The 17877-nt window shown below is 58.6% G+C and overlaps 2 protein-coding genes across 5 annotated transcripts in view; one reads left to right on the top strand and one right to left on the bottom strand.

Annotated features, from left to right (window-relative positions):
* ACSF3 (acyl-CoA synthetase family member 3) overlaps positions 1–11635 on the bottom strand; it is a 77068-nt gene extending 65433 nt beyond the window's left edge. The window contains exon 1 of one of the 3 annotated variants that reach the window (XR_009726494.1): positions 11414–11635. Coding sequence is in view for 2 of the 3 variants with exons in the window: in XM_061360053.1 (XP_061216037.1) it covers positions 11414–11443 (30 nt within the window). In the remaining variant the exon portion in view is untranslated. The remainder of the gene's footprint in view (positions 1–11413) is intronic. The other 2 variants (XM_061360053.1, XM_061360055.1) reach the window with 2 other exon arrangements.
* On the top strand, positions 982–7800 carry LOC133215800 (uncharacterized). Of its 2 annotated transcripts, none has more exons than XM_061360052.1 (2): positions 982–2708; positions 3392–3639. In XM_061360052.1, the coding sequence occupies exons 1-2, from the start codon at positions 2071–2073 to the stop codon at positions 3477–3479; spliced, it is 726 nt and encodes a 241-aa protein (XP_061216036.1). In that variant the 5' UTR covers positions 982–2070; the 3' UTR covers positions 3480–3639. The 2 variants fall into 2 exon arrangements, with proteins under 2 accessions (XP_061216036.1, XP_061216035.1); XM_061360051.1 differs by lacking the exon at positions 3392–3639 and adding an exon at positions 6553–7800 and having other exon boundaries at positions 984–2708.
* Positions 11636–17877: the final 6242 nt, after the last annotated feature.

Genomic DNA, 17877 nt, shown 5'->3' with positions numbered 1-17877 from the left:
CCCCCCCCGCTTTACACAGCTCAGTGATTAATTATGGATCCAGCAGAAAGCTTTTATTACATTACAGTTTATCCTGCAGCCGAAGAGCCAGGAGGGAAAGCTGCTGCTGGGACTCTTACTTGTGGCAACATCCACGTTTGTTAAAAAGAAAAAAAAGAAGAAGAAAGTAATTACGACCGTGGTGTAAACACCACAAACACCGCTGGGTTATGGGGAGCTTGATGCTCGGGGTGAGCACCATGGCTGGTGCTTGCTACAAGTCCCTGTTCTGTGGTAGGATGGGATGGGGGTACCAGGAGCTGCTTCCATGGCACTGCTTGGGGTGAGGATGGAGAGCAGTGAGAGAAGATCCCATCCATTCCTGCTGGGACACCCCATGGATGTGAGTACCATGTCGCCAGCCTTGTCCTGACCCAACCCAAGGGGGGGGGGGGACAGAACCAGATCCTGTGCCAGGGTCCCTGGCTGCTGCTAAAGAGGGAATAGTAAACAAGGTGGAGTGAAACATTTGATCTCCATCCATCTGCCAGTACTTAATCTCCTACCCACAGCCCTTGGGCCTCCCAGCCCCCCTTAATCTGCTCCCCATTGGCTGTTCGGGGGTCAGAGCTTGGGCTGCTGGCCATGCCCCCCGCCACACGCATGGCATCAGCACAACTGGGAGACTGCCAGTTCCATATGGTGGGAGAAACCGGATTAACTGTCCCCGTTTCGGGGTTTAACCCCTGTGCTGGCTGCTGCAGTGATTAGAAGGCACAATCAAGGGGACAGGGTCCTGCTACTGCCCCCTATGCCTGCATCCTGCCCGCATGAGCATCTCCCCCTGGAGCCACTGCCCACACTGCAGGAAGCGAGGGACAAATCTGTCCTTGGGGGCTTGCAGGGGATGCAATTGCCATCGGGACTCCCCGAGGATGGGAGCAGCTCGGAGACACTCGGCGTGAAGTAGAGCTGTAAGTGCCTCCTGCGTCACGTGGCGAGGATAAGTGCAAAATGGCCCTATTATGATAATTGCACAAAATTATGATTGATGGAGATTAGCTGCTTATTTGAGGAAATGGCAGGCACACGTGTGACACAGGCAGGCCGGGGCACGGGGGCACGGGCAGAGGGGCACTCCAGGCTCTTCCTGTGGTGCAGATTGTCAGCATCACCCCAGGAGCTGCTGCATCCCAGCTCTCAGGTTGGGAAGTTCCATTGCACAGCCGGAGCATGGCTGGAGTCTGGGATGGAGCCAGTGTGACCCGTGCACAGCCCCATCCTGCCCCATGCAAGGCTTCTGGTTTCTTCTGCCAACCCCATTAAAGGTATCCCTGATTAGTGGGTAAACCTGTTAAACGGTGATGGCAGGCAGGTCTCTGTGTGCCGGCTCCTTGACTGGTGCTCCTGGTGCTCTGCCCCACCAGGCTGTGCCACGGGGCTGGGGAGAGGGCAGTGGGGCAGCCCCAGCACCCCTGCAGCTCTCAGTAGGTCTATATTGCTTACTTTGGGTGAAGTTGAGCAGGGTGCTGGGCTGGCAGCCTGTTCCTGCCTCATGCCTGGCTGTCCCCACCAGTGTTCCTTGGCCTTGGGGACCCTCCTACAGCATCACTGCTGGGAGAACCTTCACTACAATGGGTGCTCAAGCCACATTCCAGCTTCTTCCTTCAGAAAATCACCAAGACCAGGAATCTGGGGAAGAAAACCAGGAAAGGCAGGAATGGCTGCAATGCCAATGGCTGGCCAGGATGGAGCCATGGCACGACTGCACCGCTGGCGCCAGGGTTTTGGCATGGGGCGGGCACGCTGTGTCGCACAAGGCTGAGTGCACGGCCGTGCAGTGACAAACGGCCGGGGGGCACCCCAAAACCACCCACCCATCGACAGAAGTCCCTCCTCCGCTCTCCCCTTCCCAATTTCCCGGGCCTCCCTACGCGGCAGACGGATGCTGGGTAAGAGGTGTGTCTGCCGGAGCCGTGCTTGCCACGCAGCATCCCTGAGCCGATCTGCATCGGCGCTTGCCATCCCTGGCATGGGCTCTCCTGGCTGGGATGGGGGCACGAGTGGGCACGGACGGAGCTGAGCCTCTCCATGCGATGCCAGCACGGTGTCCAGGCTCCCGAGCCCTCACTGCGGGACGAGGACATCACCCAGCTGCCCGCAGCCAGCCCCTGGCAGGTTCCCCGCCACCGGGCACGGCGAAGCCAGCTCATTCCCCTGCCGTTTTCCCCTTTTCCTCCCCCTTGTTTGGCTTTTGGCAGCAGAGCCACGGTGGTGGCTGGGGCGCGCAGTGCCGGGGAAGGGCTGCCAAGCGCCAGCAGCCCCCCGGCCCCCTGTGCCAAGGCTGGTGGCTGGCAGAAGGGCTGCCTGCGCCTGGTGGGGCTCCGTCAGCTGCGGGAGGATCCCTGCGCCGCGCTCGCTGCCAATTTCCCTGCGAGCTGGCACCGTGAGCGGCTCCGGAGGCACCGGCGGAGAAGGCTGGGGAGGACGGATTGTGAAAGGGAGAGAGGAAAAAAAACAACTAATGGACACATGCCATCGCGGGAGCGGCAAGGCTGCCGCTGCCAAGGCGCCAGCAGGCAGCGAGGGGCCAAAACCCGCCATGGCGAAGAGAGGAGGGTCTGGCAGCCTGTCCTGGCGCGAGACACATGGAGGACGGGCAGCGTGGCAGCGGCACGGCATGGCCAAGGCAGGACGGGTGGCAGACGTTGGAGCCAGAGCGGAGAGAGGTATTTGCCTTCGTTCTAAAGCCTGCGTGTGCATGCATGCGTCCGCTGCCGGGGCTGCGCATCCCGGCCGCCTCAGTCCGGTGCAGGCTGCCTGCGGCCTCTGCGGCCGTCCCGCTGTGCTCCTGCCTGTGGCCTGCCCTCGGCTGCCTGCACCCGCTGCCTGCCATGGGCAGGGACAGGCTCTGGTTGCCGGCTGGGCTCGGATAATGGCTGCAAAGGGGGATTTGCCGTCGCCTGGCCGCACACGCAGGGGCCGCGAGGGAGGTCGCAGCTTTGTCTGGTTGGGCTTTGTCTGCCGGCGGCGGCGGTGCCGGGAGCTGTGCAGGGCACAGGCAGGGGCGGCGTGAGCCAGAGTCCTGCTGACGGCAGGGCTGGCACATGGGAGCCATCCCCTGCTCCCACACCAGGGCTGCCACAGAGCCAAACCTGGGGCGAGGGGTGGCTGGGAGAGAAGGGAGAAAGGGAGGGTGGACAAAGAGCCCTCCGCACCCATCACCGTGGTGGGGAGGGTTGCGGGGCACCGGGAAGCTCATGGTCCTGTGGCCATGAGCCACACAACGCAGGGCACATGGCAATGGGTTGTTGGGGGTGAGGGTGTGTGTTGGGAGCCTTGGGGATGGGGATGAGGGGTGCAGGGCAGAGCCTCAGTCTAGCAGCACTGATGCGGCCGCATGCTGGTCCAGGTGGGTGCAGGAGCAACGCTGGAGCCAGCGGTGGACACCAGTGTGCCGGGAGCACCGTGGCTTCACAGCCTTGCTGGAACCCATATGAAGGCAAAGGACTCTGGCCAGGACCCCAGGCATCAAACCTGGCTGGCACCGGGGGAAGGAGCTGGCGTTGAACTCAGGGAAAGAGAGATGTTGGCAATGCTGAGCCCCGGCATCACCCAGCTCTTCCCTGCTGCTCTGCACCACTGGAGGACCCGGCCTGTTCCCAGGGACGTGCTTGCTGCACCAGCACCATGACAAACCTCCCTCAGGGTACCTGACCCCAGCACCCATTGCCTGCCATGGCAGGGATCCCAGCGTCCAACTTTGAGGCCATCAGCGTTTTCCTGGGAGTAAGGCAAGAGGAGCTGGCCTGTCCCATCACATCCCATCCCATGCTCAAGCATCACTAGCCAGACTGGTCCATGCCTGGATGCCTCACAGCCAGCCCATGCATCACGAATCCAAGCTGGAGGAGTAGCTCTGCCCATTCCTGCATCAGATACTGGGATTAAACACAGCACCCTGCTTGTGATGGACAGACCGTGCTGCAGCCTGGTCCACAAGCATCCCATGGAGAAGGATTGGAAAAGGGCCTCCAGCAGCTGAATGGCACCACCGCAGCCTCTCCACCTCATTCAAACCTCCTGGGGCCGCTATTCATGGGAGGACAAAGCCCTTTGCCTGCCCCATACTTCCCATTGCAGGGCTGGGGCAGGAATGCTGTCTGTGTTACAGAACGCTCCCCCCATCTCTTGCTCTCCCCCGTTTTCCTCCATATTTCACAGTTCCTGCTTCCTGCACAAGGCAGGGGTCTCCAGGGACTTCAGCCAGATGTTCTCTGCAGCACACCACATTGCTTTCCTAATGAAATATTCATGGAGCCTCTCCGCCTTTTGCCATGAAAGCCTTCTGCAGCTCCCAGCCATGGAAACGCTGCGCAGGCAGCATTCCTGCAAAGCCATCCCCCCGGGGTCCCGGCCCCCGCTTCCCGCTCAGCACCTTTCCGCTGTTCCTCCTTCCTCTTCCTTCTCCCGCAGGCAGTGCTGGAGCAGGGGCTTCATCCCCTCTCTCCTTACATTGCCAAGGGCACATCCAGACCCATGTGCTGGGGATGCTGGTGTCCCCTCGCCATCACCCACCCCAAGGCAGGGTCTGTGGATGGTGGGAGGGGAGGTGAGTGAATGCACATCCCACCATGGGGCACTGAGGTGTCTCACCCATCCCTTGCCAAAACCACACCAGGAAGGGCAGAGGTGGAGGCCCTCTTTGCCAGCACGGCCCTGGTGCTGCCGCCGGCACCCAGCCAGCCCACAGCATTAGCGATGCTGTGCACTATAATCCAATTAGGTTGTTTATGCAAACAATCAGGTTTTATGTTTCGGTAAAAAGCTTAAATAACCTTAATCAAAGCGGAAGACCTGAAATTACCACCAGCGGGTGGTGTGGTTTGTCTGGTGGTGGGCAGGACACCCTACCCAGCTCAGGACACCCTGTGGCACCACACTGGCAGCTCCAGGATCTGATTGATAACCCCAGGAGGGAAGAGTGGTCACAGGGTGGCCATGGGGGCAGCAGGACGATGTTGGGGTACAGGTCTGCTGTGCTGGCTAGGAATGGGGGAACACATCTCTGCCACAGCCACCTCTGGGGCTCCCTGCTCTAGGTGCTGAGTGCCTGATGCTCCAGCCCTGGCCCACTTGGACCTCTTGTCACCACTGTCCATAAACATGGGAGCATCCCTCTGCACCAGGGTGTTGTGTCAGGCCAAGAGGATACAGGAGATGCCAGCCAGCGACTGATCCAGCACATTGCCACCATCCCACATCATATCCCCAGCCTGGGCTGCACTGGCAGCACTGGAGCATCCTGGTACTGGGGGGGAAATACCTGCAGCTCCATCTCGGGTCAGCCATGGCAGTGCGAGGTGGCACATGGGGGATTGTGCCACGATGTCCCTGCGCCTGCCTGGGGACCAGCATGGCAAGGTGGGGAGCAGGGCTTGCTCTGGAGGGCCATGCCCGCTGGCACTGCTTCCTGCACACCCCAAATTTCTGGTGGAGTAATAAGCTATGCATGTAGTGTAGAAATAAAACATGTTCTGCAGAACAAATGATGTTAATTTGCTGAGAGGCTCTGAAGCTGAGTATTAGCGAAATGCCTTGAGGGAGAGAGCAGCAGCTGTGCTGGAATTAATGGCAACGTGCCGAATTAGCACCGCTATGCATCATAGTCAGAGGGAAAAATTACCGGAGAGAGGGGGAAAACAACCCCCTCCACAAGCCAGCCCCAGCCCTGGGACACGCTGCAGAGCACAGCCCATGGGCTGCCCTCACCCAGCCCTTGCCCATGCACACGATGGGGAAGGCTGCTTGCTCTGAGCCTAATGGCCTCCTCTGTGAAGGTGTGAGCTCGGGAGCGCTCAGCATCCCTCTGGGGTGCTTGACATCACTACAGGGTGCCCAGCATCCCTTTGGGATGCTCAACTTCCCTCCAGGGTGCTCAGCATCCTTCTGAACCAAACTGTACCCCACTCCAGGGTCTGCATCCCTGCTTCCTTCCCCTCCTTTGTGGGGGACTATTCATCTCCTTGTCTAGTTATTTCTTCTATTTATTCCTAGTGGTTGAGTGCCTAAAGTCTGTAGATCCTCACTGATTACTAACAGTGCAGCTGGCTTATGGCTCTGCAGCCTCCTCCAGAGCATCCGTCTTCCTTCCTCACCACCTTCCGCCCACCACAGCATGCCACAGCTACTGGGACCATGCTGCAAAGCTTGCTTAATGCATGATTCCAGTAAAATCCACACCTCTGATGAATATTTAACACCAAGATCCATCTCTACTACCTGCGGGGAGGGAGGGTTGGTTTTGGTCCCACTGCAGCTGCTGGGTCAAGGCTGCTGCTGGGTCTCATGAGAAACTGGGCTTATTGTGGCTGAACCCAAGCCTGTGCAGACAGCAGTGAGCAGTTAGCCCAGGGGAGATTGAGGATGGTGGCATCCTGAGCTGGTGATACCCATAAATCCCTCATCATCCCACGTGTTTGTTGCAGCCCACAGCTGCTTATCCCCAGCACAAAACATCTCCCTGACTTGTCTTGTCACCCTCAGACTTGTGTCCTGCTTTTGCCTCTGCAGATCCCCAGTCCCATGGGAGAAGGCTGCTGAATGGAGACACCCCTACCTGGTCCCTGATGCCACTGTGCCGCCCAGCCCTCTCATGCATGGAACAGTCCTAGGATGGGAGTTCATGATTTGGGCTGTACAATGTGGTGGATGTGGATGTGCCACCAGTATGGTACTTGCTGGGATGCACCAACAACTGCCATGCACCCAACCCGCTGACCTGCTGGGATGTGGCGACAAGGATGGGAACCCCACTACAAAGCCTCTGTAGCCACTGGGTTTCAGCATTGCCAAGAGCATGTCCAGGCAAAGGAGGAGGTTTATCCATCGGGAGGCTTATCCATTCAAACACCAGTACACATGGAGCTTTACCAAACACACTGAGGCCTGGATGGCTGCCTCAGGGGCCAGCATTCAACCTGGGGAGGAGAATGCTACAGGCCACGGGAGAACGGAGGATGACAGTGGCATCTCCAGCCAGGACCTGCATGAACCCACCGAGGTCCCCAAGTTGGGAGCTCTGGGTACACAGTCCTCAGCCCCATTGCACCCCTCCATCCTTGGGTTGGGAATGTGGCTGGGAAACCTTATAACCAGTTGGTTTCAGAGCAGGAGGCAAGAAGCAGGAGGAAGGTGCCGTGGGTGATGTAGGTGCCCGGGCACAGGCAGGGTGATTGGTGCTGCCGGTCACTGCCAGGTTACATCTGCTGGGGCACGCAAGAGTGACTCCAGATGCATTAGAAGTGCCGTGCTCCAATTTCAATTTCATCGTCTCACAATCATTTTCAGGCTCCTCTTAGTGCCACATTAACGAAGCCTGCTCGTTTGAATGCATAATTAGCCCAAGCATTCTACCTCGCTAATTTCGAAGCAAAGGGGGGGGGGGAGAGGAGAGAGTTGGGGAGGGGGAATTTGCATATTAATTTAGTAGAGGGAGAGAAAAACTGTTTACCACTTGCTTCTTGCTGTTGATCACAGCGGACTTAACTCTTTCCCGGGTGCCATCTGGAGCTGCGGAGCCGGGCGCTCAGCTGGCACATGGGATGGGATGCAAAGGTTACAACGGCACCAATTAAATCCTCCCTCCGACCAGACCACCCTGGTTGCCTTTCCTACTGGGAGCACCACATAGGCAAAGGGTGGCCAAGGTGAAGATACCAGCTCCAAGGTGCAGCTCTCCCATGCGGCCCTGGGGTCAAAAGTGCTATCATCACCCATACCCCAAGGTGTCAGGGTCCATCCTGGGTCTGTCTCTGACACCCTTGGGTGCCTTGACAGCATCACCCCTCCTGCAAACGGGTGGCTGGGTCTATGCCAAGAGCATCCCGACCTCAGTGTGCCACCTCCAAGGGAAAAGCTCTGTCCCCAAACCCCTCCTTGCTTTTTAGCATCACCCACCCATAACACAATGTCGGATGTTCACACATGCCATCCCCACAACAGGCCTTTTGCGATGGCACTGGTGTGCACGGGATGCCCACAGACACGATGCACACCTTCAAAGCACCCATGGAGTAATGTGGGCAGCCTCGCTGAGCACTGACAACTCGCTACACATCCCTCCCTCCCCACCATCTCTCTTTGTTTGGGAGTCTGCGGGCATCTTGAGGCGAGGATGGAGGTAATTTGTCTGTCTCCTGCAGCGGGCTGTCATCTCACATCTGTGAACCAGTTCTATTTGCACTGCTATTAAAAAATCTCAGGTCTGACAGGTAGTAAAAAAAAAAAGTAAACCAAAATAAAAGGGAGAAAAGCCTAAAAGAAAAATAAAAAGCAGCTGAGGAACTCCTGGGCAACAGGATGCTGCAAATATCATGGGCTGGTCACATCTGCAACCACCCTCAAATCCAAACCCACGAGCCATATTTTGGCCTTTGGACATGCATCTCCAACCCAGCTCGGCTTTGAATCTCCATGCCCATCTTATCTGGGCTCCCCAAAAAGGCTTAATCACCCTTAGAGAGTCCCTGCCCCAACCATGCACCCTGTCTCACTGGCTTGGAGCCATCCCAGCACATCACAGCGATTTGGGGAACAGCATCCATCACTGGCATCCCATTCTGGCTCCTGCATCCGAGCTGGCACACAGAGATGCACAAGGGGTTTACCCTGCACCTACACCAGGTCATGGAGCCACATGGCTGGGGGACACCCCACATGTGTGCATGGGGTCTCTGTCGTGGCTGGAGCTGTGCGGGTGCTGCTGCGAGGCGTGGGGCTGGCTTGCAGAGGGTTAACAGTTGATTACAGCCTTTGTCTCTGCATCAGTGTACATAATGCGCCCCGCATTTGCATACTGCAGTGTGCGCTCAATTAAAATGAACTTTTAATTTCTTCTAAGTAAATTACTTCTTCCCGGTACGTGACGCGCACAAATGTCAGAATAATGGGAGAGCCTTAATGAGCTGGGAATGAAGGGCGGGGAGGGGAGCTCAGGGGGACCCGGCCCCCCCGGGCCACCCTCCAGCCTCCCTGCCAAGGGAAGGGATGCATCCTGCCTCCTCCTGCCTTCCCCGCTGGGGCTGGGGCATCCCTGCCTCCGGCATGTCCTCTGGGCACCGCCAGGGTCACCTCTTCCTCCCCATCACCGCCCTACTGCCTGTGTTCCTCAAGGGGCTGAGCTCGCTGGTCCTGCCCATATCCTGGCACCTATGGATGTGTGGGGACACAGGGACACGGAGCATCCCTGACAGGGGCTGAGCTCTCTGCATCCTGCCTGCATCCTGGCACCTATGGATGTGTGGGGACACAGGAACACGGAGCATCCCTGCAAGGGGCTGAGCTCGCTGGTCCTGCCCATATCCTCGCACCTATGGATGTGTGGGGACACAGGGACATGGAGCATCCCTGCAAGGGGCTGAGCCCGCTGGTCCTGACCATATCCTGGCACCTATGGATGTGTGGGGACACAGGGACACAGAGCATCCCTGCAAGGGGCTGAGCTCTCTGCGTCCTGCCTGCATCCTAGCACCTATGGATGTGTGGGGACACAGGGACATGGAGCATCCCTGCAAGGGGCTGAGCTCTCTGCATCCTGATCGCATCCTGGCACCTATGGATGTGTGGGGACATAGGGACACGGAGCATCCCTCCAAGGGGCTGAGCTCTCTGCGTCTTGCCTCTATCCTAGCACCTATGGATGTGTGGGGACACAGGGACATGGAGCATCCCTGCAAGGGCCTGAGCTCTCTGCGTCCTGCCCGCATCCTGGCACCTATGGATGTGTGGGGACACAGGGACACGGAGCATCCCTTCAAGGGCTGAGCTCTCTGCGTCCTGCCCATATCCTGGCACCTATGGATGTGTGGGGACACAGGGACACGGAGCATCCCTGCAAGGGGCTGAGCTCGCTGGTCCTGCCCATATCCTGGCACCTATGGATGTGTGGGGACACAGGGACATGGAGCATCCCTGCAAGGGGCTGAGCTCTTTGGGTCCTTCCCGCATCCTGGCACCTATGGATGTGTGGGGACACAGGGACACGGAGCATCCCTGCAAGGGGCTGAGCTCTCTGCGTCTTGCCTCTATCCTAGCACCTATGGATGTGTGGGGACACAGGGACACGGAGCATCCCTGCCAGGGGCTGAGCTCTTTGGGTCCTTCCCGCATCCTGGCACCTATGGATGTGTGGGGACACAGGGACATGGAGCATCCCTGCAAGGGCCTGAGCTCTCTGCGTCCTGCCTGCATCCTGGCACCTATGGGTGTGTGGGGACACAGGGACATGGAGCATCCCTGCAAGGGGCTGAGCTCTTTGGGTCCTGCCTGCATCCTGGCACCTATGGATGTGTGGGGACACAGGGACACGGAGCATCCCTGACAGGGGCTGAGCTCTCTGCGTCCTGCCCATATCCTGGCACCTATGGATGTGTGGGGACACAGGGACATGGAGCATCCCTGCAAGGGGCTGAGCTCTTTGGGTCCTGCCCGCATCCTGGCACCTATGTATGTGTGGGGACACAGGGACATGGAGCATCCCTGCCAGGGGCTGAGCTGTTTGGGTCCTGCCCGCATCCTGGCACCTATGGATGTGTGGGGACACAGGGACATGGAGCATCCCTGCAAGGAGCTGAGCTCTCTGCGTCCTGCCTGCATCCTGGCACCTATGGATGTGTAGGGACACAGGGACATGGAGCATCCCTGCAAGGAGCTGAGCTCTCTGCGTCCTGCCTGCATCCTGGCACCTATGGATGTGTGGGGACACAGGGACATGGAGCATCCCTGCAAGGGGCTGAGCTCTTTGGGTCCTTCCCGCATCCTGGCACCTATGGATGTGTAGGGACACAGGGACATGGAGCATCCCTGCCAGGGGCTGAGCTGTTTGGGTCCTGCCCGCATCCTGGCACCTATGGATGTGTGGGGACACAGGGACATGGAGCATCCCTGCAAGGGGGTGACCTCTCTGCGTCCTGCCTGCATCCTGGCACCTATGGATGTGTGGGGACACAGGGACATGGAGCATCCCTGCAAGGGGGTGACCTCTCTGCGTCCTGCCCATATCCTGGCACCTATGGATGTGTGGGGACACAGGGACATGGAGCATCCCTGCAAGGGGCTGAGCTCTTTGGGTCCTTCCCGCATCCTGACACCTATGGATGTGTGGGGACACAGGGACATGGAGCATCCCTGCCAGGGGCTGAGCTCTTTGGGTCCTGCCCGCATCCTGGCACATAAGCACCCAAAAAGGCTCCTTGGGGTATCTTCTGCCCAGGGTGCCCTGTGCCACCCTCAGAGACCCCGCAGCCCATTCTGCCCTCCTCATGGCAGGTCAGGGACGATGCTCGGGGGGGGATGGATCTCTATATCCCCGCGTCCGCGGGGGCCAGATGGCAGGGGAGATTACCAGAATTTGATTTTGAGATAAATCACAGACCTGGATGAGCGAGTGCGGCTCCAGATGCATTATCCGTAATCCCCTGCAAGGGAACCTTTCGCAGGAGACGATCCCCGCGCCAGCTCGGCGGCAGCTTGTTAATCCCGGCGCAGCCCGGGGGGATCAGCTGCTCTCCGGCCGCACCACGGTGTGTCACCCACGCTCGCCTCGACCCACATTTGGTCCAGCCGAGACCGGGTGGAAGCAGATGGAGCCAGATGGAGCCACACCAGGAAGCACACGGGCGCCGGTGCCTGACTGTTGAGCCTGCTCTGCGCAGTGCTGGGGACAAGGACAAGGGGATGCAGGGGGGTCGCTGCTGGGCTCTCCTCATCCCTCTTTCCCCACCAGTGATGCCCAAAGGATCCCAGCACTCCCAGTGTGGGAGCCATGGAGAGCCCCCTTTTGTTCATCCCCACAGTGCCTAGCCTGCTAACACCAGCAGTATTGCTTGGTTAAACTGCAGGGATGCATCTCCACTCGTTGCACTGATTAACTGGGATATGGGAATGATTCCCAGGCCACAGGGACAACCCTAGCAAAGCAGCTGAGGGAGAGGAGGGGATATGGTGGCCACAGTCAGGGTCTAGCATCCACAAGGGCTGCCTGCATCCCTCTCTAAGGCCACAGTGCTTTCGGCTACACAAGAGAACCAGCACCATGGAGCTGGGGAGGGCAGGAGGATGCAAGTGCTGGGGGGCTGTGGCTTGCCCCTGCTTTCTGCTCCAGCATTTGGGGCTATGCTTTGGGGACACATTCAACTTTGGGGGGTTCTTGGTTGGGCAACATCTCCCCTGAGTTCATCCGCACCTTGAGGAGCAGCCTCCTGCAGCTCCATCCGAAGCACTAATTCAGGGACCCCCCCCAGTGCAAACAACCAGTGGTGGGATGCAAGGTCCAGCACAAAGCCCCTGTCTCCCCACATTGCCCCAGCTGAGCACAGACCCCGGGGCTGACCCCGATTTCCCTGTGGTGATGGTGGTGGTGGGGTCATGCTCACCCAGACACAGACCATCCATCACACGCTGGCAATGGCAAAATAGGCCACGGTGCATCGCGGCACAGAGCAACCATAACCGGAGGATGCTGCCGATCAATGGGAGCATTAACCTGAGCCTGTGCCCCCTCCCCAGGGGCTGGGGTTGGATGGGGGGAGGTGGCAGATATTAATTCCTCTCCAGCTCCCAAAGAACAGGAGATGGGAAAAGCTTTGTCTGGCTGCTCCTGATGCACTGCTGTAGTGCAGTCTGGGAATGCCACCAACACATGTACAAGAATGGCCCTTGCATGGATGAACTCTGTCCCCCTTAAGGGGAAGGGCCCCCCAAGGTGGTTGGGACACTGAGCTTATCAGTGTCAGCAGATCAGCAGATGTGTATTTGTGAGAATCCAACAGAAATACCAACCCATGACCATCACTAGACTTCACTTTTGACGTTTCTCCCCAAATCTCCTCTTTTAGCATCCTCATTTACAGGAACTGGTGATCCACCTCCCTGGGCTGGTGCCCATCTTCCTTGGCGTGTTTTCCATCTGCTGGAATAGTGACCCATCTCCCTGTGCTGGTTGTCCATCTCTTTAGTTTGGTGGCCCATCTCCCTGTTCTGGGGTCCCACCTCCCTGGGCTGTTGGCCCACACCTCTATGCCCCAAAGCAATGGAGCCAGGAGGCAGCACCGCTATCCACCAGCACCTCTAAGGGTGGGTATCACCCATCACCATGCCACCCTCACCAGCCTCAGTGCTCCCCCAGACCCTCCACAGCAGGGCCCCAATGGCAGCCGGTGAGGAAGCGTGTGCCGGCAGCAGCGCGCGGGGGGCGAGGGGGGATCGCGCTTTCCCCCCAACGCCGAAATTTACATTGAACCACAAATTAATTTCATAATTTTTTCCTCTCTAATTATGCCAACATCTGCTGCGAGGCCCAAGCTGTGCACATGCATTTTAATACAGCCCTCCCCCCGTCTCTCGGCACTGAACTTTGCAGTAATTATCGCCAGGAGAAGGGCTCCTTTCCGCAGGAGCGAGAGGCGAGGGATGGCGGCACGTGGAGAGAGGTGCAGGCAGCGTGGGGCAGGCAGGGGCCCTGCCTGGTTCATGGGGTGCTTGCACGGGAGCTGCAGGCCCCAGCGGAGGACTTGTCACAATAAAGGCTGGATTTGTGTCCAGGAGAAAGGGGAAATGGGAAGGATGAGGCTGATCCAGGAGAGCAAAAGGGCAGAAGAGACCCTACATATGCAAGGCAACCCATTGCAGCCTGTGCTGGGCTGGAGCCCAGAAGGATGGCTCTGCCCCAGGGATGCTGTACCATGCCAGGGCTCAGGGTACCAGCTCTGCTCCAGGGATGCTGCACCACGCCATTGCTCATGGTACCAGCTCTGCTCCAGGGATGCTGCACCTTACCAGGGCTGAGGGTACCAGCTCTGCCCTAGGGATGCTGCACCATGCCAGGGCTCATGGTACCAGCTCTGCTCCAGGGATGCTGCACCATGCCAGGGCTCAGGGTACCACCTCTGCTCCAGGGATGCTGCACCTTACCAGGGCTCAGGGTACCAGCTCTGCCCCAGGGATGCTGCACCATGCCAGGGCTCAGGGTACCAGCTCTGCCCCAGGGATGCTGCACCATGCCAGTGCTCAGGGTACCAGCTGTGCTCCAGGGATGCTGCACCATTCCAGGGCTCAGGGTACCAGCTCTGCCCCAGGGATGCTGCACCACACCAGGGCTCAAGGTACCACCTCTGCCCCAGGGATGCTGCACCATGCCAGTGCTCATGGTACCAGCTCTCCCCCAAGGCCATGGCTAGAGGTACCCATCCCACTTTGGTGATGGTGAAAGCCCCCTGCCTGTGAACACTCTGGTCCTGCTTTCATCCTGGTACCTCCAGCTGCACACCCCTGCACTGCACAACAGGCTCTGAGCACAGCTCTTTGCTCCTCAGTATCCTGCCTGCAACTGGAGGGAAGTGCTGGGAATGTGTGAGGCCTGGGGGTCCCCATGCTCACCTTCCAGTGCACCATTTCCTGGACTTGTCCCTATCACCCATGGGTTCTGGTGAAGCTGGAAGCGTGGCAGCCCCCTCCTGTCCTCCGCTGTGTGTTTGCTCCCACTCAGGGAGATGTTTCATGGCCTCAATGGCAGATGCAAAAGGTCATTTGGCTGCCGAGTAATTAAAACCTGGCAATTATCAATTTAGAGCAGCAAGCTCTGGCCTAATGGGTGCTCCAGTCCTCCTGTGTGCGCTGCGGGATGCAGTCAAGGGGCAGAAACAGGGAAAGCGCCGAGGAGGGGATGGGAGCACAATGCGTGTCCCCATGCTGGGGCCTCATCTTCCTCACAGGCAGCTCACTGGAGACCCCACTTGGACGCTGTGTTCTCATCGGATAGTTCATCAAGTGTTTTAATTAAAAGGTGGGGGGGTGAAGGTGCTTCTTGGGGTGTAAGGTGAGCTCGGCTGATGCACTCCAAGGAGGAAAAGCCTTCAGGCATGGGTGCACGGCCCAGCACCAAGCAGCATCTGGGAGCTGGTGGGAAGAGCCCCAGTCCTGCCCAGAGCTGCTCACCATAGGCCACGGCTCCTATGGTGCAACCAAAGGGGTACAAACTCTCTTCGGGGGCCATGGCACGGTCCCAGGCACCCAACACCCCATGGAGCATCACCGCGGGGTGCAGCGGGGACACCGCGCACCCTGTCCGGCCGCAGTGCGGTGGCAGCCCAGGTGTGACAGCAGGAGCGGGGCTGTGCGAGCCCCGTTGTGCTGCTGCCGCCCGCCCGCCGCGCCGCCGGGAACAGATGGCAGGCGACAGAAGCTGCCGATGAATAATACACGTGTAATGAGCGCCGGTCCCCGCGCTGCCCGCCCCACATGGCCTGCCGCTCGCACCAGCCCCGTGCCAGCGTGCCCCTGATATGTGCCTGGTACCCATGGGTCCTGCACCACACCATGGTGATGCTGCCAAGTGCCTGGCACCCAGGGACGCTGCCCTGTATCATGGTGATGCTCTCATGTGCATGGTACCCATGGCTCCTGCCCCGTATCATGATGATGCTCTCATGTGCATAGTACCCATGGGTCCTGCCCTGTATCATGATGATGCTCTCATGTGCATAGTGCCCATGGGTCCTGCACCACACCATGGTGATGCTGCCAAGTGCCTGGCACCCAGGGACGCTGCCCTATACAGTGATGACTCTGCCAAGTGTCCAGCACCCATGGCTCCTGCTCCGTATCATGATGATGCTCTCATGTGCATAGTACCCATGGGTCCTGCCCCGTATCATGATGATGCTCTCATGTGCATGGTACCCATGGGTCCTGCACCACACCATGGTGATGCTGCCAAGTGCCTGGCACCCAGGGACACTGCCCCATACAGTGATGACTGCCAAGTGCCCAGCACCCATGGCTCCTGCCCCATATCATGATGATGCTGTCGTGTGCCTGGCACCCAGGGATGTTGTCCCATATGATGATAACTCTGCCAAGTGCATGGCACCCATGGGTCCTGCCCCATGCCAGGGTGTTCACAACATGCACATGGCACCCATGGCTCTTGTCCCATACCAGGATGAATCTGCTATGCGCCTGACACCCGTGGATGCTACCCCATACCATGATGATGCTGTCATGCGCATGGCACCCATGGGTGCTGCCTCATACCTGGGTGTTCACGCCATACACATGGCACCCATAGGTTCTGCACCACACCGTGGTGCCCTTCACATGTGCATGGCACCCATGGATCCACAGCAGGGGGTGCCTTGACATGCATCTTGCATCCATGGATCTATCCCAACACCAGGGTGTCCATGATGCACATGGGTCCTGCCCCATACCAGAGTACACTATGCCACAAGCCTGGCACCCACAGGTTCTGTCCCATACCATGATGACCCCGCCATGACCCTGTCACCAATGGGTCCTGCCCCATACAATGATGACTCAGCCATGTGCTTGGTGCCCATGGATCCTGCCCCATACCAAGGTGCCCCTCCCATGCACGTGGCACCCAGGGGTCCTGCTGGGAGGGGAGGAGTACATGGGTGCCATGGCAGCCAGCACCCGTGCCATAGGACCAGGAGCAGAGGAGGCAGGATGCTGTTCAGCTGCCAAAGCACTGCTCAAGACATCACTGATGAGGCACCACCTGATGAAGGCTTTGGGGAGGGCTGCTCCCCTGTTTTGGGGCTTTGGCTGCTGTGTGTGGTTGGACTTGATCTTACAGATCTTTCCCAACCTGGCTGATGCTATGACTCTGTGCGGGAAACCAGCATCACTCCGGGTATGGGAGCCCTGGGTTTGTCCTAGACAGGAGCACGCAGCCGAATTCTCCATCATCCTGGCTCTCAGGATGCTCCACTCCCCAGCTCAGAGGGATTTGTGCCTCCGTGCCCTTATGCCCCTGCCCAATGTCCTCCCGGCCATCAGCATCATCCTGAATCAAAGCTCCCTCCTTGGTTCTCCCCTTGGCTCCTGATCCCTGCCCGGAGCAGCACAGTGGGTACCCGCAGCCAGCACCTCGGTAAGGAGAGGAGGAGGGTGGAAAACAAAACGCTGATGGATTGTAAAGCTATTGAAGTGCCGGCGAGTAAACTCCATATTTTTAACGGCATTTAAATGCCTCCAAGCAGATTAATAAGGTCTAGGTAATAGCAGAACCAGTCTATATTTATTCTATCTTAAACGCCAGTTTGTCAGGCTGTATTAATATTGATGGTAAGGCTTGGATTGAGGACAGTAAACGCTGGGACTTCACTTTATCTCTCCCAAACAGGCTGCCTCAGCCCCTTTATCAGGGCTGCGGCTGCGGCAGCAGCTGCCTCTTCAAGGGCTCAGCGCATCCCTTCTCCCCCCCGCTCCCTCTTTTTAATCAGAGGAGAAGTTGCTGGCTTGATCGTTCCATTTTTATCTCTTTTATTTACTCCATTTTCATGTCTTTCAGTGCATATTTTATTCCCATCAAGGCAGGACCATTGATAGCTTAAGCTGTCCCCCCTCAGCTCCCCCCATGCAGCGTGATGGGGAAGGACAAGGGGTAATTACCAGCGAAGTGCCCCCCCCCCCCAGCCTCCCCATGGTGGCCACACTCAGTGTGGCCCCCCAGGAAGGACAAGCTGCCATTTGTGGGGGACCCCAAGGTCCAGCTGAGCTGTGGGGTTCCCCCCCAGCACCTGCTGCCCCCCAGCTCTATGAGCATCTCTCACTGCTGCTGCAGAGGGTCCCATCCCTGCTTCCACTGATGTCCCAAGCAGCCAGGACCAACCCCCCCGTCAAGTCCCATTGGCACAGCCCCAGCCATGCTGTGGGGCAGCACCAGGCACATCGGCACCCCAAGAACGCTTCCATAGCTGCTGTGTTTCCTGGGGCTGTGCCACATGGGGTGACCCCACTTGAGTACCACGGGGTAAGGGGTCCCACACTGGTACCCAACGCGGGATGCTCGGTTGGTGATGGGAGCTGAGGACA

This window comes from Neopsephotus bourkii, unplaced genomic scaffold, assembly GCF_033783945.1.
Source record: "Neopsephotus bourkii isolate Nb327-2 ecotype Australia unplaced genomic scaffold, CSIRO-AGI_Nbou_v1 NB_1008, whole genome shotgun sequence".
Classification (NCBI taxonomy): domain Eukaryota; kingdom Metazoa; phylum Chordata; class Aves; order Psittaciformes; family Psittacidae; genus Neopsephotus; species Neopsephotus bourkii.
This window is presented reverse-complemented; position numbering and strand designations above follow the sequence as displayed.